This window comes from Sceloporus occidentalis, unplaced genomic scaffold (genome assembly GCF_023333645.1).
Source record: "Sceloporus occidentalis isolate IW3139 unplaced genomic scaffold, rSceOcc1.0.p SCAF_21, whole genome shotgun sequence".
Classification (NCBI taxonomy): Eukaryota; Metazoa; Chordata; class Lepidosauria; order Squamata; family Phrynosomatidae; genus Sceloporus; species Sceloporus occidentalis.
In genome coordinates, this window is record NW_028317001.1 from 7,197,601 (window position 1) to 7,225,557 (window position 27,957).

Here is a 27,957-nt window from a genome sequence, read left to right on the forward strand (position 1 = left end):
CTTGGGGGAAGGGAATCAGTTGTGGAGGCTATTAACTGACTGGTTTGTGAGATTTGGGTGGCAGGCATGCCCCAGGGGGAGAGGCGTATGAGAACGGTGGAAGAAGAAGGCAAGAGGTACCTTGGAAGCTGGGTTGGTTAGGAGCTAAAAGAGGAGGAAAGCGGAGGAGTGTGGAGATAGTAAAAGACAGAGGGAAAAGATTTTGGCTCTTCAGAAACTGCTTATACGTGTTAATGGATGCTTCTGCCAGAGTTTCTCAATAAACCTTTTGGTTCAAGCAAAGGACTTTTTAATTCTGAAATTTAGGATTTTGTGGGAAGGAAGCATAGAGATTAATGCTTTTCTCACCCAAATGGTACTTAGCACATAACTGAGCAAGTTTCCTACCCTTTTTGGTCCCTCTTCCATCCTTTTGAGGCTCTGGAGAGGGTTCTTGGGGAAAATATCTCCCTTGGCCATGCAATGGATCAGAGAGGGCTCAACAGTGGTAAAACGGCCTCCACTTCCCCAAAGGGATGCAATGGGATACTGAGGGGCAACACATTAATCCATATTTTTAGGCAATACAATGTGGGGGTGCCCCTGAGATCCCCTGGGAGCCAATATAACTCCCCCATGTGACAGTAGCCCATCCTTGTCTTAGAGAGGTCTTTAGGCTGTTTTAAGGCTGCTCTCTGGTGCTTGATCCTCACCAAAATTCGAGTCCAGTTCCCAGCCCCCTTGCTCTGCCTTTCCCAATGAATCATTTGTATATTGATTATCCATCCATTCTCAACAAATGGGCCTCAAAGTGTCCCTTTTATGCATCACACTCTGTGGATGTGTGTCTGTGATAGAGAGAAGGAGGGAATGTGAAAAACAAAAAGGCAGGGAAGAGATGGTGAAGGTGAAATGCTGAAGCAGTGCAGATGGGCAAGAGGGAAGGTTGGAGAGTGGAGGGAGAAAGGGAAGGGGATCAGGCCTCTGGGAGCCAGGAGGGGAAGGCAGGAGCAAAGCCAGGATCGCCTAGCTCTGTGCGGAGAGGAAGGGACCGCTGGGAAGGGCCAGGAGAGGGGCCTTGGGGATTGGGAGGCAACCACCAACCTGACAGATTTTAAGAACTGAACTGGTGAGAACCGGCTCAGACCCTTCTTTTCAGACATATTTAGGGGTTCCATTTAGCAATTATGAGCAATGCATATGAAGAGAGGAAATGGCAACACATAAATTCCTTTTTCTCTAATGTTTCTTTTCCAACCTGAGCTTGCTTAGCTCCATGGTTGATTCCAGAGGCTCTTTGTCACTCAAAATTCTGGAGTCTGGGGAGGACACACACAAGTGCTATGACAGTGATGGTGAACCTATGCCACACATGCCAGAAGTGGCACTTTGCCCAGCCCCCTTACTCCCCACTTATCCTTCCTGCCCTCCAAGTATCACAAATTGGGCACTTGGAGAGCAGGGAAAGGTCCATGGGGAGGGAGGCACGGGGGCTGTCCTGCTCCCTTCCTCTCCACTTACTCTTCTTGTCCTCCAAGTGTCCCAAACGCCCGTGTGGAAGGGTGCTGCAATTTTGTACTTGCTCAACGCATACTAGGGTTCAGCGGCGTCTAGAATAGACGCTCCTTTCTAACTCTAGTACGCCCCTTCCTAACCCTAGTATGTGCGGAGCACGTACTTTCGGCACATCTGTAATGTGCCCACATTAATTTAATCTCACATAGGGAGGGGTGAACGTGGGGCTAAATCACCTTCCTCTCTTAATGCTGAGATTCAGTCTTGTCTGTCATTGTCCTTGTTTACAGAAGAACTTGTCAGTCATGAGAGAGTCCACACAAGAAAGAAGTCACATAAATGTCAGCACTGTGGGAAACATTTTGCTTACAAGTCAGACCTTGTCAAGCATCTGAGAGTCCACACAGGAGAGAAGCCATACAAATGCCAGCATTGTGGGAAATGTTTTTCCTTGAAGTCAAACCTGGTGATACATCAGAGAGTCCACACAGGAGCTAAGCCATACAAATGCCAGCATTGTGGGAAATGTTTTTCCTTGAAGTCAAACCTGGTGATACACCAGAGAGTCCACACAGGAGCTAAGCCATACAAATGCCAGCATTGTGGGAAATGTTTCTCTCAGAAGTCAACCCTAGAGACACATCAGAGAGTCCACACAGGAGAGAAGCCATACAAATGCCAGCATTGTGGGAAATGTTTCTCTCTGAAGTCAACCCTAGAGACACATCAGAGAGTCCACACAGGAGAGAAGCCATACAAATGCCAGCATTGTGGGAAATGTTTTTCTCAGAAGTCAGACCTATTGACACATCAGAGAGTCCACACAGGAGCTAAGCCATACAAATGCCAGCATTGTGGGAAATGTTTCTCTCAGAAGTCAACCCTAGTGAAACATCAGAGAGTCCACACAGGAGAGAAGCCATACAAATGCCAGCATTGTGGGAAATGTTTTTCTTTCAAGGGAGACTTAGTGAGACATCAGAGAGTCCACACAGGAGAGAAGCCATACAAATGCCAGCATTGTGGGAAATGTTTTTCTCAGAAGCCAAACCTAGTAAAACATCAGAGAGTCCACACAGGAGAGAAGCCATACAAATGCCAGCATTGTGGGAAATGTTTTTCTCAGAAGTCAGACCTATTGACACATCAGAGACTCCACACAGGAGCTAAGCCATACAAATGCCAGCATTGTGGGAAATGTTTCTCTCAGAAGTCAACCCTAGAGACACATCAGAGAGTCCACACAGGAGAGAAGCCATACAAATGCCAGCATTGTGGGAAATGTTTTTCTTTCAAGGGAGACTTAGTGAAACATCAGACAGTCCACACAGGAGAGAAGCCACACAAATGCAAGCATTGTGGGAAATGTTTTTCTTTTATGTCAAACCTAGTGACACATCAGAAAGGCCACACAGGAAAGAAGCCACAAAAATCCCAGAAATGAACTAACATTATTTTTGTGAAGAAGGAATACAATGAATATATTTTTATTCCTGTGGTGATAAGAAAATGCCCTTGTGATTTGTGTGTTAGGTTTGTCTGTCCATCTATCTTTATGTTTTAAAGTTATATTTTCTTAATTTTAGCTTTTAATTGCTATTAGTGTAGATCATTGCTTTAGTTTATAAATTTGACTGGGGATTATGGGTTGTGGAATGGGTTAGCTAGATAGAGGGTGGGATTTGTTGCAGCTGGCTAAAATAGTTATTTGAATGAAGGCCTTTGGAATGTGAGGGATGTTAGCTGAAGAAAGTTGGGGGGAAGGTATTAACAGAAAGGGGACTAGTTTCTGGGAATGACAAAGGTAGCCTTGTAACCTGTGGGCCATTGACTGTGGGAATTGGAGGTGGTGGCTAAGTTTGGAAGAGGGTGGAGTTTTAGGGTTTGGGGTTTTAATGTATTATTTGTCTTGGGGTGGGCAGTTCTGACTGAAATGCTGAATTTCTGACTCTGGCCTGATTTAAATGGGCCTTTGCGCAGCCCCCATCATGTGCTAGGGGTTGACCGAGAACGTGGCGTCCATACTGGCCTCAGTCCTAGCACGTGATAGGGGCATCAAAATGGCTGCGCCCTGTACACACGGGCGCTGCCATTTTGACGTGATGGACGCGTAACGTATGCACGTCCCGGCGCCTTTGTGACAACGCAAGTGCGCCATTGGCGCGTTGCGGTGCCACAAAGGTGCCACAAGAAGAACCGATTTTTTGCGGGTTCTTTTTGTTCCACGACGGAGCCGCGTGGTTTGTTCACTTTGGCTGCCTTGCAGAGCAAACCGGCGTGGCGGGAGACCTCCCTTTTTGGGTGGTCTGTATCCCGCCATTGTGTTCTTAATAAAGTTCTTTGTTATTTCAACACAATGGACTCATTGATGCATATAAGTTCTGAATTTGCATAAAACTGACCCTTTCTTCTCTTCTCAGTCCTGAGCTCCATTCCCAGCCGTATGAGCAGCAGAGGCAAACACACACACACACTCAGAGAGACAGATCTGTATGCACAAAGCAGAGTCTTCACAGCCTTTCCCTCCTGAGTCCAGCTCTGCAGCTTGGGCTCCATTCCGGAAGGAAGAAAAAAGAAAGGAAGGGTGTAGTCCTTCCCTTCTTTCAAATGCTGACAATGGAATAAGCAGCAGCAGCTAGGGTTTTGCGATCCCTGCGCATGCTCAAAAGGGGCCTTTGGTGGCAAATGTGCATGCACAGTCTCAACCCCTGAATCTGCCACCCTCACAGCCTGCTCTGAGGGAGGGAAGTGGGGAGAGCCCTCCTTCATTCAGAATTCCTGGAGGATCTTCTGGGGGAGGGGTGATGTAAGAAAGACAGAAACCCAATCTCCTCCCCGCAAAGAAAGGCAGGGAGCCTGCCAGGCCTCCTCTCCTTTCTCCCTTCCCTGCCCCCTCCTCTGGGGATTCCTTGGGGCCCAGGTACTTGGGGGGTTATTTTGAGAAAAGAGGAAAGGGGGGACCCTTGGAGAGAGGTGTGGCCATGGAGGGGAGGGGGATTCAAAGGTAAAAAGGAAAGTGGGGCAGAGGAGAGACCCTCCCTTCATTTAGGGAAGAGTTTTGTGTCAAATACAAAGCATCACAAGGATAGGGTTCAATAGCATTGGAAACAACATTTTTTTGGGGGGGAGACATTTTCTCTGGGGTCCTGGGGAGAGGGGGCTCTGTCTGGGTGGGGGGAAAGAGCCAAAATCTAGGCCAAATCCAAGAGGAGGGAGCTGGAGGGACCCCAAAGCCCCATCTGGGGAGACTGACACTTCCCTGGCAACCTGGGAACTAGGCTTAAAGGCCCACAGGATCCAAATTAGGCACCCCCCACACATATATACCTTTCCCTTCACAACAACCCTGCGGATGAGGACCAACAGAGAGACCCTCAGCCCCAAAAAGAACACCCTCCTCCCAGTTTTGGGAACATGCTGAACAGGCCTTGGACCCCCTTGAAAGGATATAGGTAAAAGGAGTAGAAGGAAGGACTAAAGGAGTGAAAATGCCAAGGAAAGAGAAGCATAAAGGGACAGCTTGTGGGGGGGGATCTGGAACCTGATCCAGGCACCTGTCCCCCAGAACCCATCATTAGAGCCTACCACAGATCACTGTGATGCTTTAAATGACTATTTCACTTTGCTAACTATTTCGTCTCTAAGATTACCACCATTCGCTCTGAGATAGTCCCTCCTGATTCCTCTTCTGCTCATAATCTTCTTTCGCCCTCCCCTAAAAAAATGTCTGTGTTTCCTCCTGCTTCTTTGGATGAACTATCTACACTTCTGAACTCTTGCAAACCTGCTGCCTGTCCTCTTGATCCAATTCCTACTCGTCTTCTTATTTCTATAGCTCCCTCTTTTCTGCTCTCGCTTCTCCATATCTTCAATCTCTCTCTCTACAGGCTCCTTCCCTTCGGACTTCAAACATGCTCTCATTTCCCCAATTCTGAAAAAACCTTCTCTTGACCCCTCCTCTTTGTCTAGCTATCGTCCAATTTCTCTTCTCCCCTTTCTTTCTAAGGTTTTGAAACGGGTTGTTTATTCGCGCTGTCTTGAGTTTCTTGAAGCCAACTCCATCCTCAATCCCTTTCAATCTGGTTTCCGCCCAAGGCATTCTACAGAGACAGCTCTCACTAAGATCTCGAATGACCTTTTACAGGCCAAGGCTAATGGCCTTTACTCTGTTCTCATCCTTCTCGATTTGTCTGCAGCCTTTGACACTGTTGATCACTGTCTCCTAGTTGACATACTCTCTGACCTTGGGTTCTCAGACTCTGTTCTCAACTGGTTTAGATCTTACTTGTCTGGCAGATCTTTTGCAGTGGTCACTAGTGGTCAGACTTCTTCTCCTGTTCCCTTATCTGTTGGAGTTCCCCAGGGCTCTGTTCTGGGTCCCCTTCTGTTTTCTCTCTACACACTGTCCTTAGGTAAACTCATCAGCTCCTTTGGTTTTTCCTACCATCTGTATGCCGATGACACCCAGTTGTATCTTTCCACCCCTGACCTTTCTCCAAGGCTTGAACAGCAAGTCTCGTCTTGCCTCACAGCTGTTTCGCAGTGGATGCGCCAACGGCGTTTGAAGCTCAACATGTCCAAGACGGAGCTTCTTGTCTTTCCTCCTAAGCCCACCCTTCAATACTCCTTTTCTGTCTCTGTGGACAACATTTCCATTCAACCAGTCCAGCAAGCCCACAGTCTTGGTTTTATCTTTGACTCGTCTCTGTCGTATATCCCTCAGATCCAGACCACAGCCAAGGCTTGTAGATTCTTTTTGTACAATATTGCCAAAATCCGACCATATCTCTCCGCCTCTACTGCCAAGATCCTGGTCCATGCCCTAGTGATCTCACGACTGGATTACTGTAACGTCCTCCTGGCTGGGCTTCCTTTTTCTCACCTCCGTCCTTTAATCTCTGTCCAGCATTCAGCTGCACGCATTATCACTTCCACCCACCGCTCTGACCACATCTCTCCTGTGTTGGCATCCCTTCACTGGCTCCCCCTCCCTTTCCGCATTCAGTAAAAGCTCCTGCTGTCGACATTTAAAGCCCTCCATGGGCTGGCCCCTCCTTACTTATCAGACCTTCTTTCTCCTCACCTTCCCACTAGGGCCCTCTGTTCTGGTAGTCAAAGTCTGCTGTCCCAGCCCAGGATTTCCTCTGCCCCATCCCGGATTCACCCCTTTTCACTCGCTGCCCCTCACTCCTGGAACCTTCTTCCCCTGTGAGCAAGAGCCATCACTTCTTTAACCAGCTTCAAAATGGAGTTGAAGACCATCCTGTTCAGGGCAGCATTCTCAGGCATTGCATAATTGTCACTTGCTATTTGATGTTCTTTTCTTGGCTGTTTTATTGAATCATTTCCTGTATTGCTATGTATTTTATATGTATTACCCTACTAGAGATCCCCCTTTCCCACCACCACTCCCTTGTGTCGTGTCTTTTTAGATTTTAAGCCTGAGGGCAGGGAACCGTCCAATTAAAAAGATTGTATGTACAGCGCTGTGTAAATTTACAGTGCTTTATAAATAAAGGTTAATAATAATAATAATAATAATAATAATAATATCTCTCAGATAAGAGCTGACTTGGATGCCAGCATTATTGCAGAGGCTATAGGTGAGGTGTCCAGTGACTCTGTGAATAAGATCATACTGGATCAAATTGAATCTGTGAGTACTTAGGATGTGGACAAGCTCCTTGGAAGTGTGAAGAAGACAACTTGCCCCCTGGACCCTTGCCCTTCATGGCTGGTCCTCCAAGGAGGAGATGCATTTAGGACTCACCTGAGCTATATCATAGATGCATCTCTTAGGGAGGGCTATTTTCCATCTTGCTTAAAAGAAGCGGTGGTACGGCCGCTTCTGAAAAAGCCCTCTCTAGATCCCTTGGACATGAACAATTACAGACCGGTCCCCATCTTCCATTTCTAAGCAAGGTGAGTGAGAGGGCAGTTGCTCTTCAAGTCCAAGTGGTCTTGGATGAAACAGATTATCTAGACCCTTTTCAAATTGGCTTCAGGACGGGATACAGAGTCAAGATTGCTATGGTCTCCTTAGATTATCTCCGCTTGAGCATCGACAGGGGAAGTATGACCCTGTTGGTGCTTTTGGACCTCTCAGTGGCTTTCGATACCGTCAACCATGGTATCCTTCTGGAAAGCCTGAGGGAATTGGGGATCAGGGGCATTGCATTGCGGTGGTTTTGGTCCTATTTCAGAAGCAGATTCCAGATGGTGATGCTTGGGGACACTTGCTCCTCCAAAAGGGATTTTAAATTTGGCATCCTTCGTTGCATCATCCTGTCCCTAATGCTATTTAACATCTGCATGAAACCGCCTGGAGAGATCATCTGGAGGTATGGGATGGGGTTTTATCAGTACGCTTATGGCATCCAATATCTCTCCATGCCCCAGACTTCAGTATCAACTAAGGAAGGCATCTCCCCTCTGAATGAATGTCTTGAGGGAGTCATGGGCAAGATGAGGAAATCAGATTGAAAGTGAATCCATTTAAGACAGAAGTACTTGTTTTTGGAGCCTCTAACCCAGGTATGGAGGTTTGTCTACCGCTCCTGGACAGGGTCACAGTTCCCCTAAAGGACTATGTTTGCAGTTTGGGGGTGCTCCTGGTTCCTTTGCTCCAGATGTCAGCTCAGATAGATGCGACGGCCAAGAGTGCCTGTTATTAGCTTCGGTTGATACGCCAGCTGCGCCCTTTCCTGGAACCTGAAGACCCAAAAACTATGGTTCATGCACTGGTAAGCTCACATCTTGACTTCTGCAATGTGCTCTACATAGGGCTACCCTTGCAGTAAGTCTGGAAACTTCAACTAATTCAAAATATGGCAGCTCACTGAGACAATTTCTTTCTTTCTTTCTTTCTTTCTTTATTAAGTTCAGGTGAGCTTTATTTATGAATTCACATTCAGTTATACATTTGCGATTGTACTTTCCAGTTATTTATAACTTCTGCCAGCATCTCTTGAACATACACGATATTAACAGATTGATCATATTTACAACTTCTAATACCTTCCAATACATGCCCCCTCCGCCTCCTCGCCGGACACCGCCGCCGCCAGAGCCGTGCTTCTGCCGGGCGGCCTCCTCCCAGTGGTGTTGGAGGTGCGCAGCTGCGAAGCTGCGCATCGCCCCGGGAGTGCCGCCCACGGACTGCAAAAGGGGACCGCTGCGGGACTCTTTTCTTCTTTTGGCTTGCCTTGGCGTTTTGCGGAAGCCGGGGAGGGGCCCTTTAAGGAACATCTGGGGGGAAGGCAAGGAGGAGGCTCACCAGGTGAGAGCGGTGAGCATAAAGCCAGGCGTCCGGACCTTCCTGCCACGCCCCCTCCGCCTCCTCGCCGGACACCGCCGCCGCCAGAGCCGCACTTCTGCCGGGCGGCCTCCTCCCGGTGGTGTCGGAGGTGCGCAGCTGCGAAGCTGCGCATCGCCCCGGGAGTGCCGCCCACGGACTGCAAAAGGGGACCGCTGCGGGACTCTTTTCTTCTTTTGGCTTGCCTTGGCGTTTTGCGGCAGCCGGGGAGGGGCCCTTTAAGGAACATCTGGGGGGAAGGCAAGGAGGAGGCTCACCAGGTGAGAGCGGTGAGCATAAAGCCGGGCGTCCGGACCTTCCTGCCACGCCCCCTCCGCCTCCTCGCCGGACACCGCCGCCGCCAGAGCCGCGCTTCTGCCGGGCGGCCTCCTCCTGGTGGTGTCGGAGGTGCGCAGCTGCGAAGCTGCGCATCGCCCCGGGAGTGCCGCCTACGGACTGCAAAAGGGAACCGCTGCGGGACTCCGCAGCGCTACCACCGCGCAGCTGCGCAACTGCGCAGCTCTATTGGGCTAGGGAGGGTGTGGGTTAGCGTTAGAGCAGAGGATGCCTGAGGTGGCTAACCTCTGCTCTCTGAGTTGCTGGAGGAGGGTGGGGGGAGGTCATGGATGCGGGGGATGCATGGGCTGGGGAGGAAGGGGATAACATCGCCTTGAGCGGAGCTCCTATTGAGGTTGTGTGGGGCAGGGGGAGGTATGGCGGTGGGAGAAGGGACTTGCGTTCCAGGGGATGGCGAGATCGATGCGTTATATCTATCTCTCCTTCCGGTCCCCCTCCCATCCTAAAGGACCTGAGGGTCACTCCAACCGTGCCACAAACCCTGTCGCTGCTCCTGTGCAATGCCAGATCGATTAACAACAAGTCCCACATCCTCCACGATCTGCTGGAGGACCAAGGTTGCGATCTGGCTTGCATTACCGAGACCTGGCTTGGGCCTGAAGGGGATGCTGTGTGGGCTCAGGCCCTGCCTGCCGGGTTCTCAGTGAAGGACCAGCCCAGGTTACGTGGGCGGGGGGGGGGGGGGTGGCCTTGATACATAGGAACACCGTGTCCCTCACCAGGAACCACATTCGTCAGACGTCCTACATCGAGTGTATCTACCTGACCCTAAAAGTGAAGGACAGTCTAGGGATTCTGTTGGTGTATCGGCCACCCCGTGCGCTAACGGACTCCCTTAACGAGCTGACACAGCTGGTCGCTGAACTGATGCTGGAGACGCCCAGGCTACTTGTCCTGGGCGACTTCAACATCTCCCTCACGGCCAGCTATGTTCCACCCGGTGCGGCTCGCGAATTCATGGATACCATGGCAGCCATAGGCCTGTCCCAGCTGATTTTGGGTCCCACGCATTGTGCGGGTAATACTCTTGATCTGGTCTTCTGTTCAGATGCGGAAAATCCGTGGGCGGAAATAACTAATATTTCCCCCTTGCCATGGACGGATCATTTCCTGGTTGAGGCAAAAATCAAGGTCTCTACCCAGATCCCTCCCGGGGGTGGTGGACCTATTAGGATGGTCCACCCTCGAAGGCTGATGGAACCCAAAAGGTTCCAGGAAGCCCTAGAGGGATACATGGTTGGAAGTGACGGCGACTCTGTTGATGCCCTGACTGGTATCTGGAATACCGGTCTCTCAAGGGCTATACACAGTATCGCTCCCAAGCGCCCTCTCAGACCCGCTTCCAAACGTAAGCCCTGGTATACGGAAGATCTCCGGGCAAGGAAGCGGGAACTGCGACGGCTAGAGTACCGTTGGCGGAAACACCTTCGCTTAGACGACAAGACTCTCCTAGACCAACTGTTAGTGGACTACGGAGAGGCGATACGAGCAGCTAAGAATTTGTTCTATGCTGCTCGTGTCGCGTCCGCGGAGTCGCGTCCAGCAGAGTTGTTCAGGGTAGTCAGGGAGCTAATTCAGCTCCCTCCTGCCCCGAACCAGATCCTTGAACCTTCTAAGGCCTGCTGTGACCAATTTAACAACTTCTTCGCGGATAAAACATCTCGGATAAGCGAAGGTCTTGACGCCGACATTCAAGCAGAACCTAGGGTAGAGGCATCCAGAGCCTCCGTGGACTTTGTTAAACTGGATCGGTTTGAGTTGGTAAGTACCGATGATGTGGACAAGATCCTCGGAAGTGTTCGGAAAACGACCTGCTCTCTCGATCCCTGTCCCTCATGGCTAGCAGCCCAGCGGGGACCGGCAGTGACTTCACTGTTACGCCGGATCATTAATACATCCTTGAGGGAAGGGCAATTTCCATCTGATCTCAAATTGGCCACTGTAAAACCTTTATTAAAAAACCCCTCCCTCGACCCCCTGGTACATAATAATTATCGGCCAGTCTCGCTGCAGCCATTCTTGGGGAAGGTGATCGAGAGGGCGGTTGCAATCCAGCTTCAGGCGGTCTTGGATGAAACGGATTATCTGGACCCATTTCAAACTGGCTTTCGGGCGGGTTACGGGGTTGAGACGGCCATGGTCGCCTTGGTCGATGATCTCCGTCTGGGCATCGACAGGGGAAGCGTGTCCCTGTTGGTGCTCTTGGACATCTCAGCGGCTTTCGATACCATAGACCATGGTATCCTTCTGGGGCGCCTGGCAGAGGTGGGAATCGGGGGCACTGCGCTCCAGTGGTTCCAGTCCTACCTCTCCGGGAGGTCCCAGATGGTGCAGCTGGGAGACGTGTGCTCCGATGAGAGGGCCCTTAAAACTGGGGTCCCTCAAGGAGCCATTCTGTCTCCCATGCTATTTAACATTTACATGAAACCGCTGGGAGAGATCATCCGGAGACATGGGGCACGGGGTTATCAGTACGCTGATGACACCCAAATAGTCTTCTCTATGTCTCCGACTGATGCAGTGACTGGGGATGGCATCTCTCCTCTCGTGGCCTGTCTGGAGTCAGTAATGGGCTGGATGAGGGAAAACCGACTCAAGCTGAATCCAGAGAAAACGGAGGTACTTGTGATAGGTTCCCCTGGTCCAGGAATGGCGGTGGTTCCACCTGTCCTGAACGGGGTCACGCTTCCTGTGAAGGACTCCGTGCGCAGTCTGCGGGTGCTTCTTGACTCGTCCCTTCACCTGACTGCTCAGGTGAATGCGACGGTCAAGAGCACCTGTCATCAGCTTCGGCTTATTCGCCAGCTGCGCCCATACCTGGCCCAGAGGGACCTTGAAACTGTGGTACATGCTCTGGTAACCTCGAGACTGGATTTCTGCAATGCACTCTACATGGGGCAACCCTTATACCAAACCCGGAAGCTACAAATGGTACAAAATATGGCAGCCAGGCTGGTCACTGGTACTTCCAGGGCCAGCCACATTACACCGGTGCTAAAAGATCTGCATTGGCTGCCGATTCGCTTCCGGGCGCAATATAAGGTGTTGGTGATGACCTATAAAGCCCTAAATGGCTTGGGCCCAGGATACCTGAAGGATCGCCTCTCCCCATACATTCCGTCCCACACCCTCAGAACATCTGGGCAGCAATTACTTAGGGTTCCCAGGGCAAGGCTTGTCTCCACTACCAGGAAGACATTTTCCATCGCCGCCCCGGCCCTTTGGAACACGCTGCCCATAGAGCTCCGCTCCCTGGCCCAATTTAAAAGGGATCTGAAGACCTTCCTTTTTGGCAATGCATTCCCCGATTAAGATGTCCTATGGACCTCCTTCCTCTTCACTGGCAAGAGGACTGGCTAACTCGGGGCTTTTCTGTTTTTATTGTAATGTTTTTGATGTTTTAATGTAATGTTTTTAAAATGTTGTAAACCGCCCTGATCTGAGGAAGGGCGGTATATAAATAAAATTTTTATTATTATTTATTTATGTTCTATTTATTATCTTGGCATAACCTATATATTCTGTACTGATATTTTGCTCTTCCCTGTATTTTCCCCTTACATAATACCTCCCTCCCTTCTCCTTTTTTAGTTTTAGTTTATTGTCTTTGTTCAACCCATGTCCGGTTTTTATCTGAGCAGATACTATCAAATGTCCTTATCTTTATATTCTATATTCCATTCCTTAATCCCTATTTTTCTGAAAATATTCTTATTTTACTAAGTCTGTGCTTATATAGGCAAGAGGTTTTAAAGCAGCATTTAAATCTGCACTATTTGTTTGTAAAAGTGTAAATGTCCCAAATGCTATTATCAGTTTTGTAGCTATTATTACAGAAATACATAGAGTGCAAACTCCTCAAGTCCCTTTATTTTCTGGAGTGAGATGGGCTTTTCCAACTGACTCACATATAAATACTATTAATTATTAATAATTACTCTTTTCTGGGAATGGCTCAAGCCCTTAAAGGCTCAGGGCCCTTCCTCCTCCTCCTCCTCCTCCTCCAGCTCTGTCTGGAGGGACTGAGCATGCTCAGTGGGAGCCAGGACAGCCATCTTCCTTCAGGGCAGAGGGGCTTCAGGGGCTGCTACTGAGCATGCCCATATCTCCCAAGAAGCATCTCCCTCCCTCAGTGTTTCCATGGTGAGAACAGACTCTGCCTGGCAACAGTGAAGGAGGCCTTTCTTTTTTGTTTTGGCGCTTTACAGAGCCCCCAAAAAGGGCGCTCTGCCGGTGCCTGTGTTTGCTGTGCGAGGGAGCCCCAGTGGACAAACCACGTGACAAACCACGGGTTCTTCTTGCAGCACAGTTGTGATGCCTCAAGGCGCCAATGGTGCCTTGCAGTGTCACATCTGCGCCGCGACGTGCAGACACTAAGCATCCAGCACGTCAAAATGGCGGTGCCTATGTGTATAGGGCGCCACCATTTTGACATCCCCAGTATGTACTAGGGGTGAGGCCTGATTGGACGCTGCGTCCTCGGCCAACCCCTAGTATGTACTGGGAGCGGAGCCAAGGTCCGTCTGGAACGGGCCTTTGTTTCTTTCTGTTTTGGGAGAAGAGAGTGGGAAGAGCTTCAACACGAGAGATGGTCCTCTCTTACCTGAAAAGAGGCCAATGTATATTTACACACAGAGACCCTTTGATTCCCCTCTGAAATATCATAGACCCACAGAGACTCCCAAGAGAGAGAAGGAGGCCTGGCAGCCAGAGGAGCCTTTCTGCCTTGGCAGGGAAGGGAAGGGAAGGTGGGGGCCTCCATGGGGGACTCCCCAATTGGGTTCTTCTGTGAGAATGAGGACTGAAAGGGAAGAGGCCGGAGGAGGAGGAGGAGGAGGAGGAGGAGGAGAAGGGCCTTACTTGCTCCAGCCCCCAAAGCAGGAGACCCTGCAGCCCCCATCATTGGCTCCAAAATACATTCACTGACTGCAAACTACAGTGCACCCGCGCCATATGCGGGCGCGCCATACGCGACTTGAGCATAAGCACTCAAGCCGCGGGGAGGAAGGGGCGGCGCGTGCCATTCAATTGAATAGGCGCGTGTGCCCATTGCACCCTGTGCGCCGCCGTCACGCCGCCGTGCATGAGCCCCATTGGAAACAATGGGGCTTGAACATAAGTGGAATTCGCTTTACGCGGCGGGATCCGGAACGGATCCCCGCGTAAGGCGAGGGCCCACTGTACATTGAACATTATAATAATAATACCAACATAATAATACAAACATAATAATAATAATAATAATAATAATAATAATAATAACCAGGATATTATTTATTAAGGATATTTGAAGAAAATTTGGACAATAAATATGGGAAGGCGCTGTTTTATATGACAACCTTAGCTAGAATAATGTTTGCGCAAAACTGGAAGTCAAAATCTCTCCCAGAAAAGGAGGTTGCCTGAAGGACTGAGACTGTTCCATTGCGACCTCCGACTGATACTCCTTGCCTAAAGGATCCAGACTGCCCCATTGGGATCTCAGGCTGATGCTCCTTACCTGAAGCATTGAGACTGGCCTATTGGGACTTTAGGCTGTGGCTTCTTTCCTGAAGTCTATAGACTGGCCCATTGTAACTTCAGGCTCATGCTCCTCACCTGAAGGATTGGGACGGGACTATTGTGAGTTAAGGCCTATGCTTCTTGCCTGAAGGATTGAGATAGGACTATTGTGACTCAAGGCCTGTGCTCCTTACCTTACCTGAAGGATTGACATTGGCCCATTGCAACCTCATGCTGATTCTCCTTGCCTGAAGGATTGAGACAGGACTATTATGAGTTCAGGCTGGTGCTCCTTACCTGAAGGATTGAGATGATACTGTTGTGACTTCAAGGTGGAGCTCTTTACCTGAACTATTTAAAGGGGCCCTTTGCAACCTCAGGCTGAAGCATTGAGACTGTCCCATTGTGATCTCAGAATCATAGACTCATAGAGTCCTAGAGCTGGAAGAGACCACTAGGACCATCCAGTCCACCCCCTGCCATGCAGGAACTCTCAATCAAAGCATCGCCGACAGATGGCCATCCAGCTTCTGTTTAAAGTCGTCCAGGGAAGGAGAATCCTCCACACTCCTAGGAAGGAGTATGTCAGTTAATTCCTCCTAATGTTGAAGTGGAATCGCTTTTCCTGGAGCTCGCATCCATTGTTCCAGGTCCTATTCTCTGGAGCAGCAGGAAACAAGCTTCCTCCCTCCTCAATATGACATCCCTTCAAATATTTAAACAGGGCTGTCATATTACCTCTTAAATATCTCTTCTCCGGGCTAAACATCCACAGCTCCCTGAGTCTTTCCTCATAGCGCATGGTTTCCAGACCCTTCACTATTTCATTCGGACTCCTTTGGACATGCTCCTGTTTCTCAACATCCTTTTTGAATTGTGGGGCCCAGAACTGGACACAATATTCCAGGTGGGGCCTGACCAGAGCAGAATAGAGTGGCACTATTACTTCCCTTGATCTAGATGCTATACTTCTATTGATGCAGCCAAAATTCGCATTGGCCTTTTTAGCTGCCGCATTGCACTGTTGTCTCATGTTCAGCTTGTGGTCTACTTGAAGTCCTAGATCCATTTTCATTCAGCCAGTTGCCCCCCATCCTGTATCTGTGCATTTCATTTTCCTGCCCTTAATGCAGTACCTTACATTTCTCCCTGTCAAATTTCGTTTTGTTAGCTTTGGCCTATTTTTCTAGTCTGTTCAGGTCATTTTGAATTTTGATCCTGTCCTCTGGAGTATTAGCTACTCTTCCTAATTTGGTTTCATCTGCAAATTTGATACGTATGCCCCCAATTCTGTCATCCAAATCATTGATAAAGATGTTGAATGGCACTGGGCCCTGGACAGAACCCCACTGGACACCCCACTGGTCACTTCTCTCCAGGATGAAAAGGAGCCACTGTGGAATATTCTTTGGGTTCTGCCAGTCAACCAATTACAAATCCATGTAACAGTTTCCTTGTCTAGCTTGTTTCATGTTTTTGTTTTACGTACTGTTTAATTTGGTTAACTACTATTAAGGGACATAGCTATGATATGAAACCTTTTAATAAATGAACAGGGATAGCAATCCTATATATTCATATTATCAGACATAACTCCAGAGAATGTTAGCCTTTTGGATGCCAGAAGGTTCCTCTCATTCTTCAGTGGAAGAAGCAACACCTCAGCTGCCTTCTAGAAGATAAAGCAAAAAGGCTTCCAAAAGGACTGAAGCCTTGGTCAAGTCACACTCTCTCAGCCTCAGAGGATGGCCATGGGAAACCCACTCTGAAGAAACCAGCCAAGAAAACCCCTTCAGAGACTCCCATAAGGTCACCATAAGACCTGGAAACAACTGGAAGGCAGACCCCAAGAACAACATTGGGAAATAGGTGCAAGCCTTGCCTTGGGAAAGTGTAATGACTGGGCTCCAGTCAATGGAGGTCTTCTTCAGGCAGAAAAGGGAGGTTTATGCAAATGCAGAGTGACATCATTGCTACGGAAGGCTCTCTTGACCAATCAGAGAGCAAGATGAAGGTCCTTCTGGAAGCTTCCGTGAGAAGGAGATATAAGGCCTGAGAGACCAAGAGACAGTTGGGGGAATTGTGTCGGTTGGAGATCGAGAGAGAGAGAGAGTTAAAGAGCGGATCTTGGAAGTTAGTCTCAGAATTGGATGTTTAGGTCTATTTATTATTTTAATAGCTTGTATGAATTGAATATTATATACTCACAAATATTGTACCTGCAAGATTCTTAATATCTTGTATGACTTACATTTTAGTTATATGTTGTTATTTATAATCAATACCTCCTTGGAGTATCTACTACTTGACGCTCCTTTTACACATGTCTTGGATCAGTTGATGCTTGGAAGATCAGTAAAGAAGCAGAAATAAGGTTCCTTAACTGGTCCCAGTGAAGTTTAAGAGAAGTCCTTTCATAATTCACTGGATGATGGCAGCGTGATTTAAGGAGTTTAAGGGTCTGCTGGGCTAAGAGCCATAATGTCTAAATGTCTAATTAACAATTTGTAAGACACTCTGATAGCCTTTTGGCTGAAGAGAGGGGTATATTATTATTATTATTATTATTATTATTATTATTATTATTACAGGGCCGCGGTTTGGCTGCTTGGACCACCGGAGATCATCACAGAGAGTCAGTTGGAAAAGCCCATCTCACTCCAGAAAATAAAGCTACTTGAGGAGTTTGCACTCTACGTCTTTCTGTAATAATAGCTACAAAACAGATAATAGCATTTGGGACATTTAGTCTTTTAAAAACAAATATGGCAGATTTAAATGCTGCTTTAAAACCTCTTTCCATCTGCCAGCTTTGCGCTGGTTTTGGGGGAAATGAGAAAGTGTTGGGAGGGAGGGACTGCCAACAGAATTAGGAGATGCATTGCAGGCTATGGACAGTTTGCAGCCAAGAAAGGTCCAAAACACACGGCAGCAATAGTCCAGTTTGAGAGCACTTTAACTGCCCTGGCCCAGTGCTAGAGAATCCTGGGAACTGGAGTTTATTGTGGCACCAGAGCTCTCTGTCAGAGAAGGCTCAATGTCTCACAAAACTACATTTCCCAGAATTCCCTAGCACTGAGCCAGGGCAGTTAAAGCAAGAGAAAAGGCTACTTCTGCCTTTCAGATCCAGTTTGCCCCAAATCCTTTATGATGCCAGAAACCCCTTTGTTAGGAAGCGAACCCCGAATATCTCAGGAAGGCCCGATATCTCCCAAGGCCCCCTCCCTCCAGGACCCCCTTCCACTCTTCCCCTCAGTCTCTCTCTCTCCCTGAAGGCCTCAAACTGCCAACTGCCAAGTGCTGAGGAAGAGGTGGCCATTTTGTGTTCTGGCAGCCATTTTATTGTCTGCTTGTGACTGTGGTGAATATTGTTCCAGAACCTTCTCTGAGCCTCAGTTGAAGAGAGGCCTCTCTTTCTCTCCTGAGGCTCCAGAGAGAGAAGGAGGCCAGGCTCCTTGGGCCAAAAGGAAGGAAGTGTGTCTTTTGTGTCTCTTTTCAGAGAGGGTTTTCTTATTACACAGCTCTGCTCCTTCTGGGGTTTTAACAGGGATCAGAAATGGGAGGATAGTTTTAATACAAGCCTTGTTCTTCTTCTTCATAAACATTGGGCTTTGGCTCCTAAGAGGAGGCTTGTCCCCCAAACAAGGCCAAACGTGGCTCCTTTGGGAGGTTTTAAAAGTCTCCCCAGTTTCCTTGTTATCTCGAGGGGGAGAGAGGCAGGCCAGCAACAACAAAGAGCCCTCCTTCCGACCACCATCTTGAGGGGGAGAGAGGCCTATGTGAGAGAGCAGATGAGCTGGACTTTCCCCCTTCCCTACTGTCATTCCCTTCTTCTTTTGACCATCCATTAAGAACCCAAGCCCTTCCTCCATTCCATCTGCCTTGGTCCAGGCCTTGGAGGTAGACAAGAACTACTGGACCTGATCCCCTTCTCCACCACCTCTCCCTTCTCCTTTTGTGTCGTGTCTTTTTAGATTGTAAGCCTGCGGGCAGGGAACCGTCTCACTAAAGAGTTGTATGTACAGCGCTGTGTAAATTTACAGCACTTCATAAATAAAGGTTAATAATAATAATAATAATAATAATAATAGATTTTCAGGCAAGAAGGAAGGAGACGGACCAGAATAACTCATATTACCAAGAATGAAACAGACCAACATAGAATTAAACAAGAAGAAGAAGAAGAAGGATTAGAGACTAAAACAAACTACTTCTTTTGTAAAGGAAAACCACTATTAGGAGGCTAAAAACAAGACATGGGCGCTTCTACCCTTTTAAAACCGACTCAGACTGTATCTGCACTGGAGAAATAATCCAGTTCTAAAGCGTGTTAACTCTCCTGGTTCCATCCTATGGAATCCTGGGAATTGTAGTTTGTTGTGGCATGAGAGCTCTCTGGCAGAGAAGGCTAAGTGTCCAAAGGTAAAATCCCAGGATTCCACAGCACTGAGCGGTTAAAGAAGTGTCAAAGTGCTTTATTTCTATAGTGTGGATGCAGCCTCCTTCTTGGGAAAGGGGCTGATGCTGGGGAAAAGCACTGGCGAACTCTGGAGGTTTCAGCAGATGATTTATTTATTTATTTATGATGTACTCCTTTCACATCCCCTAATCCCTGCCACTCTAATAAGGCATGGAGTATCTGTTGTGTAGGGGAGCTGCAGTGAATCTATGCTAGGTCCAGGGGGCTTTGTTTGGTGCAGAGGGAGGAAGGGGATGCCCTCCTCTGCATCGGCCCAAAGGAGGCATGTGTCACCTGCTTATGTCACCAGCAGGATGCTGTTCTCTGTGTCTTTGAGTGCTGCAGGGTTTCTTGCCAAGCCAATCCTAACCCTGCTCCCTTTTCTCAGGAACCTCATCACGGCCTCCTTGGACACGGCTTTGGGGCCTCTCTTGCTAAAAGTGACCCAAGTGCAGGGCCACTAGGACCCCTGCCCACCTGATGGCTGACACAGAGGCCAAGAGGAGGGAGTTGGGCTCCAACAGAAAGAGGATGGAGAGGTACAACAGCTCTTTGGTGAGTCACTATGCTATTAGCTTCATCTGTGTCACTGCTGGGCCAATTTATGAAAGGAAGCAAATAAAATACTGTCCAGATTTGGCAGAGACAGTCCTGATTAATCCTCGCATTTTCAGGGGCTTTTAAAAATGTCCCAGTTGCTCTCTTCTCCTCCCAATTTCCCCCTTCTCAGCTCTCCTCAGTTCCTGAGTGCAACTGAGTTTGCAGCCCATCAACTCAAAAGTGGGGAGAGGAGAGGAAAGAAGGAGACAGGATATGGCCCTTCCCAGGAGGCTGAACCAGAAGGAAACTGCTGTGCCCTTCCTAGCTTGTGTGATCTTCCTCATAAACAACTTTGGCCATCTTCCATGCCTTCTGGGTTGCTTGTCCACATGTGTCTTGTTTTCCCCATCTATGAAATGTTGGGGGCTATGGGAGAACATCTCTGGATCTAAATATGGGGTGGGCCCAGTGGCCCTCAAGCCCAGAGTGCTCCCCAGAACTGTGATTAAAAATGACATTTGCCTCTCAAATGTGGCAAGAAATGTCTAAATGCACCATAATTCTTTGGTAGCTAAATGTACTGTATGTGTTGGGATAGTGAGTATCCTAATCCATCATCAATATCCCAGCCACGGCCTAAATTATATTGTTTATTATATGGTATATTATATTGAAAAGATTCAAGACAAACTGGATCTCAAAGGCAGTAACTTTTTTCTTGCAAACAGAATTTAAAGTTTATATCCTGGACTGAATTCTGAAGTGATGAAATAATATTTGGATGCACCGTGTGCTTTCCTCCCCTTTTGCTTAGTCTCTCTCTGGATGAGGGCTATTTTCTGTTTCAGGTGACCTTTGCGGATGTGGCGATATACTTCACCGAGGAAGAATGGAAACTGTTGTCGAAGAAGCAGCGACTTATGTACAATCATATAATGATGGAGAATTATGGGAATGTGACCTCTGTGGGTAAGGAACCGGAATCCACTAGCATTATAGAATCACAGAGTTGGAATAGACCACAAGGGCCATCCAGTTCCACCCACTTCTGCCATGCAGGAATACACATTCCAAGCACCCTCCAGCCTCTGTTTAAAGACCTCCAAAGAAGTGGACTACACCAAACTCTAAGGGAGTATATTCCACTGTCGAAATAAAAAAGATATATAAATAAAACTTTATTTATATACCACCTTTCCTGTAGATCAAAGCGATTCACAACATAGTAAGCATGTGACTGACGCTGAAGAACAGCCAGTTGGGGCTGATATTTATACTGAAATTGTTGCTTGGGGGCAGAAGCAGAGCATTCAAAATTGCTTTAGGATGTTTTAATTGCTTTGGAATGGTTCCTGGGTGGGGAAAGAACAGGATTGTCACACCGGCTCTTAGTTCCTTCTTAGCTCTGATTTCTGATCCCATTCACAAGCCAATGTATAGCACAGTCTGAAGGCGACACTCCCAGAACTCAACAATAACATAGCAGAATACAGAAGCAAATCTCCAGATATAGGCATTGGCGATGCACTAAACACTTTCGACACTTAAAAATAATTCACAGTCCTTGGTGGTTCTTTATCCTGAGTTGCAATATAAAACAAATATTTACTATCTCTCCTCTCTAGCTTCCATCCACTTCACAATCTCCTGTACACACAACTCCAACCCACATGTGAGCTGTATCCTGTATTGGTTGTGAGTCATCTCCTGGTGCCACACAGCATGAAGCATCCTCTGCAGTTAGCTTGCATCATGCCATGTGCTCTGACTCTGAACTCTATGGCAGTCTCACAGGAAATGATGCCACTTTTCCATTAAAATAGTTTTACATATATTTAATGGAATATTTTTCAACGGCCTGACTATCTGCTTCTACTGATTTCCTCATGGCAGTTCCCCTTCAATCTCTTCTTTGGTAGCTCCTATGAGTAAGGATACAATCATGATATGGATTTGGGGGCATCCAGAACACGGTCATGCTCAGGTCACTCATACCAATTTTATTAATTTGATCTCAAATAGGGAAGGGTGAACGTGGGGCTAAATCTTGGGGTAACACTTTCCTCTCTTAACATTGAGATTCAGTCTTGTCTGTCATTGTCCTCCTTTACAGAAGAATTTGTCAGGCATGAGAGAGTCCACACAAGAAAGAAGTCACATAGATGCCAGCATTGTGGAAAATGTTTTTCTTCAAATGCACACCTAGTGATACATCAGAGAGTCCACACAGGAGAGAAGCCACACAAATGCCAGCGTTGTAGGAGATGTTTTTCTTCAAAGTCATACCTAGTGATACATCAGAGAGTCCACACAGGAGAGAAGCCATACAAATGCCAGCATTGTGGGAGATGTTTTTCTTCAAAGTCAGACCTAGTGAGACATCAGAGAGTCCACACAGGAGAGAAGCCACACAAATGCCAGCATTGTGGGAGATGTTTTTCTTCAAAGTCAGACCTAGTGAGACATCAGAGAGTCCACACAGGAGAGAAGCCATACAAATGTCAGCGTTGTAGGAGATGTTTTTCTTCAAAGTCATGCCTAGTGATACATCAGAGAGTCCACACAGGAGAGAAGCCATACAAATGTCAGCGTTGTGGGAGATGTTTTTCTTCAAAGTCATGCCTAGTGATACATCAGAGAGTCCACACAGGAGAGAAGCCATACAAATGCCAGCGTTGTGGGAGATGTTTTTCTTCAAAGTCATACCTAGTGATACATCAGAGAGTCCACACAGGAGAGAAGCCACACAAATGCCAGCATTGTAGGAGATGTTTTTCTTCAAAGTCATACCTAGTGATACATCAGAGAGTCCACACAGGAGAGAAGCCATACAAATGCCAGCATTGTGGGAGATGTTTTTCTCAGAAGCCAAACCTAGTAAAACATCAGAGAGTCCACACAGGAAAGAAGCCATACAAATGCCAGCGTTGTGGGAGATGTTTTTCTCAGAAGTCAATCCTAGAGACGCATCAGAGAGTCCACACAGGAAAGAAGCCATACAAATGCCAGCATTGTGGGAGATGTTTTTCTCAGAAGTCAATCCTAGAGACGCATCAGAGAGTCCACACAGGAGAGAAGCCATACAAATGCCAGCGTTGTGGGAAATGTTTTTCTTCGAAGTCATACCAAGTGATACATCAGAGCGTCCACACAGGAGAGAAGCCATACAAATGCCAGCATTGTGGGAGATGTTTTTGTCAGAAGTCAATCCTAGAGACGCATCGGAGAGTCCACACAGGAGAGAAGCCATACAAATGCCAGCATTGTGGGAGATGTTTTTGTCAGAAGTCAATCCTAGAGATGCATCGGAGAGTCCACACAGGAGAAAAGCCATACAAATGCCAGCGTTGTGGGAAATGTTTTTCTCGGAAGTCATACCAAGTGATACATCAGAGAGTCCACACAGGAGAGAAGCCATACAAATGCCAGCAGTGTGGGAAATGTTTCTCTCAGAAGTCAAACCAAGTGACACATCAGAGAGTACACAAAGAAGAGAAGCCACTTTATTTTTGTCAATAACGAATATATATAAAATTTAATTCAGTGTTGCCAAGAAAAGGCCCTTGTGATTGTGTTTGTAAGGTTTGTCTGTCCATATGTCTGTTGTAATTTGTTAAGTTTAGATTTTAATTGTTAATAGTATAGATAGTTGCTTTGGGTTGTGAATTTGGCTGGGGGTTGTGGGTTGTGGTATAGGTTATCTAGATGGGGAGCTGGGGTTTGTTGCAGCTGTCTAGAATAGTTATGGGAATGATAGCTTTTGCAATGTGTGGGATGTTGGCTGAAGAAAGTTGGAGGCTTGTATTAACAGAAAGGGCTAGTTTCTGGGGGTGGCAAAGGGGACCTTGTTTCCTGTGGGGCATAGACTGTGGGAACTGGAGGTGGGGGCTAGGATTGGAAGAGGTTTTGGGGCTTGCAGTGGGCAGTTCTGACTCTGTGTTCTCAGTAAAGTTCTTTGCTATTTCAACACACTGGATTCTTTAATGCACAGAAGTTCTGCATTTGCACAAAACTGAACCTTTCTTTTCTCCTCAGTCCTCACCTCCATTCCCAGCCATAAGAACAGCAGAGGCAAACACACATACACACAAATACACAGGATACACAAAGAGAGCTTGATTTCCAAAGCAGAGACTTCCTTTCTTGCCTTTCCCTCCTGAGTCCAGCTCTGCATCTTGGGCTCCATTGCAGTCTCCTCAAAGGAAGAATGGAGGGAAGGAAGGGGAGACCACTGAACCCCCGGCGCATACCTTCCTTTCCCACAAAGGCCTTAGTGGAATAAGCAGCAGCATCTGGGCCCTGGCAATCCCTGCACATGCTGAGAAGGGGCTTTGAGAGGGATGTTGTGGTCGGCCAGGACCAAAAGCCTAGGCGACTCCAGCAGCAGCTCATAGACCAGTTGTGTCAGCTTGGCTAGGGAGTCTGTTAAGGAACGGGGCGGAAGTAGGCCAAGAGAATCACCAGTCTTTCCCTAGTCTTTAAGCTGAGGTAAATACATTCGATGTGGTCCATCATATGGATAGGTATCCTGCTCAAGGAAAGATTGTCTTCATGGACCAAAGGTCCTCGGGGAAGAATCTACTTCAGCCAATAAAATCTAGGCTAACTTCAGTCACCCAGAGGGCTTTTTCCATCGCAGCTCCGAAGCTATGGAATGACCTGCCGAAGGAGATCCGTGACATTTCTACTCTTACAGCCTTTAAGAAGGCTCTTAAGACGGATCTCTTCCAGCAGGCCTTCCCTACCTAGTTCTACTCCCCATTTACTGTGACTTATGTCACTCTGTCCACCAATTCTTCTCTTAAATTTAATGAGAAGAATTACATTAAAATTAATTAAAACAAAATCCTTGCCTCAAGAAGAAGAGCCCTCCCTCCATGACATCACCATCAGACCTGGGAGGGAGTGAAAAAGAGAGGCCCAACTTCCATCAGGCCTAACTGTGAATGTACTCACTTCGCTCTCTGTAATTTTATTGTATTTTATTTATTTATTGTATTTTATTTTATTATCTTTATTTTTACTGTTGTAACCCGCCTGGATTCCTTGTGATTGGGCGGGCTATAAATAAATCATTATTATTATTATATTATTATTATGGAGGGAGGAGCCTCTATCTTCAGGCTAGCCCTGATGGAGCTGGGCCAGCCTATTCTCTCCCTCCCAGGCCAAAGGATGACAGTTATCTTAACATGACAGATTATTTTAAGATGACAGATTCTTTAGCCATGATCTCTCTACCTCTTTCTAGTATCTTCTATTAAAGCACATATTAAAACTTATTATTTTAACCCACCATAAATCTCATCTATTTCAACTCTAATCTAAACCTAAACCTATAACCCTTATGGCATGTATCCCTAAATGAATAAATGAATGAATAAATGGATTCATGACATATTGTGACTTCAAGCTGGTGCTGTTTACCTGAATGAGACTGGCCCATTGCGACCTAAGACTGATGCTCCTTGCCTGCAGCAATGAGATGGGACCATTGTGAATTTAGGCTAATGCTGCTTACCTGAAAGTTTGAGACGTGACCATTGCAACCTGAGGCTGATGCTGCTTACCTAAAGGATTGAGATTGGCGCATTGTAACCTGAGGCTGATTCTCATTGCCTGAGAGATTGAGACTGGCCCATTTTGACTTCAGGCTGATGCTCCTTGCCTGAAGCATTGAGACTGGCCCATTTTGACTTCAGGCTGATGCTCCTTGCCTGAAGCATTGAGACTGTCCCATTGTGATTTCCAAATCCTCCACCATTTTAGTCACCCTCCTTTGGACGTGCTCCAGTTTCTCAACATCCTTTTTGAATTGTGGTGCCCAGAACTGGACACAGTATTCCAGGTGGGGCCTGACCAGAGCAGAATAGAGTGGCACTATTACTTCCCTTGATCTAGACACTATACTTCTATTGATGCAGGCTAAAATTGCATTTGACTTGTTAGCTGCCGCATCGCATTGTTGACTCACATTCAACTTGTGGTCTACTTGGACTCCTAGATCCCTTTCACATGTTGTCTCCTTAAGTCAGGTGTCGCCCATCCTATATCTGTGCATTTTATTTTTCCGTCCTAAGTGCAGTACCTTACATTTCTCCATATTGAATTTCATTTTGTTAGGTTTGACCCAGCTTTCTAGTCTATTCAGGTCATTTTGAATGTTGATCTTGTCCTCTGGAGTATTAGCTATTCCTCCTAATTTGGTGTCATCTGCAAATTTGATGAGTATGCCCCTGATTCTGTCATCCAAGCCGTTGATAAAGATGTAGATTAGCATTGGGCCCAGGACGGACTCCTGGTCACTTCTCTCCAGGATGAAAAGAGCAATTGTTGAAAACCCTTTCGGTTCGGCCGGTCAACCAATTACAAATCCATGTAACAGTTATGTTGTCTAGCCCACATTTCACTAGCTTGTTTGCAAGAATGTCATGGGGAGCCCTGTCAAAAGCCTTACTGAAATCAAGATACACTATATCCACAGCATTCCCTTCACCTACGAAGCTGGTAGAAAAAGCAGCTCACCGACTAAATCAAAAAAGAGATCAGATTTGTCTGGCATGACTTCTTCCTCTGAAACCCGTGTTGACTTTTTGTGATTATGGAATTGTTTTCTAGATGTTCACAGACTCTCCGTTTAATGATCTGCTCCAGAATCTTTCCTGGTATTGATGTCAGACTGACTGGACGATAATTCTTGGGATCCTCTTTTTCCCCCTTTTTGAAGATGGGGACAACGTTTGCCCTCCTTCAGTCTGCTGGGATTTCTCCTGTTCTCAAGGAGTTCTCAAAGATTATTGCCAATGGCTCCGATATTACATTTGCCAGTTCTTTTAATACCCTTGGATGGAGTTCTTCTGGTCCTGGAGACTTAAATTCATTTAGATTAACAAGGTGTTCCTCTACTATCTCTTTACTTATTCTGTACTGAAATTCCCCTATTCTGTCCTCTGCTCCTTTATCCTCAGGTTGAGTACCCTTTGCCTTTTTCTGAGAAGACTGAGGCAAAGAAGGTGTTGAGTAATTCTGCCTTTTCTCTGTCCCCTGTTAGCATTTTGCCATCTTCTCCACGCAGTGGCCCTACCGTTTCCTTCTTCTTCCTCTTGCTGCGGACATATCCAAAAAAGCCCCTTTTATTGTTCTTAACCTCTCTAGCAAGCCTGAGTTCATTCTGTGCTTTAGCTGTTCTGACTTTACCCCTACACATGCCTGCTATTTCTTTGAATTCCTTTTTCGTGATTTCCCCCTTTTTCCATTTCTTATACATGTTCCGTTTCAAACTCAGCTCCGTTGAAAGTTCCTTAGTCATCCATCCTGGTTTCTTGAGACTTCTCCCATTTTTCTTTCTCAATGGAACTGTTTGAAATTGTGCCTTCAGTATCTCCCTTTTGAGAAACTTCCATCCGTCCTGAACTCCCTTCTCTTTTAGTATTTCTGACCATAGGATCACCCTCAATACTTCCCTAAGTTTACTGAAATCCGCTCTCTTAAAGTCCAGAATGTGTGTCTGACTCTGCCTGGCTTCTCCTTTCCATTGTATAACAAACTCCAGGAGAACATGGTCCCTTTTACCTAATGATCCCACCAATTCCACCCCATTAACCAAGTCATCCTTGTTGGTTAGGATCAGATCCAAAATAGCTGACCCCCTTGTTGCCTCTTCCACCTTTTGGACCATGAAATTGTCTTTGAGGCAAGTGAGGAATTTACTAGGCCTTGAGGATTTGGCTGAGTTTGATCCAGCAAATATCAGGATAGATGAAGTCGCCCATCACTACTACATCTCTCCGTTCTGAGTGTGTGGTCATCTGTTCTAGAAAGACATCATCCAATTCCTCAGTCTGACTTGGGGGTCTGTAGTAGACTCCCACCGTAACACCCTTGTTGTTTCCCTCCCCTTTGATTCTTATCCAGATGCTCTCCACCTGGCTTCCAGGATTGACATCCTGGATCTCTTCACTGATGTAAATATCTCTGACATATAGTGCTATTCCTCCTCCTTTCCTGTTTGGCCTATTTCTCTTAATAAGGTTATACCCCTCTATTTCCACATTCCAATCATGAAACTCATCCCACCAGGTTTCAGTGATGACTATTATATCATATTTGCTTTGTTATACCAGGAGTTCAAATTCATCTTGCTTATTTCCCATGCTCTGTGCATCACTGTAGAGACATCGCAGACCATGTCCATCCACTTTACTTGCTGCCTGTTGGGTCCTTGCACTCTTTGCCTTGTTCCCTCTATGATAATTAATGATCCTTACCTGATGCGTTGAGACTGTTGCATTGTGATCTCAGGCTGAGGTTA

At 47.0% G+C, this 27,957-nt stretch overlaps 2 protein-coding genes across 2 annotated transcripts in view; one reads left to right on the forward strand and one right to left on the reverse strand.

Moving 5' to 3' along the window:
• The window catches only part of LOC149301511 (uncharacterized), a 235,000-nt gene that overhangs the window by 12,546 nt on the left and 194,497 nt on the right, over positions 1-27,957 (reverse strand). The gene's annotated exons all lie outside the window — the stretch shown is intronic.
• Positions 67-23,358, forward strand: LOC149301512 (uncharacterized). The gene is made up of 3 exons (XM_089484301.1): positions 67-109; positions 1,785-2,884; positions 21,927-23,358. The coding sequence occupies exons 1-3, from the start codon at positions 67-69 to the stop codon at positions 23,163-23,165; spliced, it is 2,382 nt and encodes a 793-aa protein (XP_089340427.1). The 3' UTR covers positions 23,166-23,358.

What these genes read in the sequence shown, in the direction of transcription:
- LOC149301512 (XM_089484301.1), top strand. Translation starts at nt 67, where the DNA reads ATGCCCCAGGGGGAGAGGCGTATGAGAACGGTGGAAGAAGAAG. An exon ending in GAGAACGGTGGAAGAAGAAG is followed by an intron (nt 110 to 1,784) that starts GCAAGAGGTACC and finishes CCTTGTTTACAG; the next exon opens with AAGAACTTGTCAGTCATGAG. An exon ending in TTTCTTTTATGTCAAACCTA is followed by an intron (nt 2,885 to 21,926) that starts GTGACACATCAG and finishes TTTTCTTCAAAG; the next exon opens with TCATACCTAGTGATACATCA.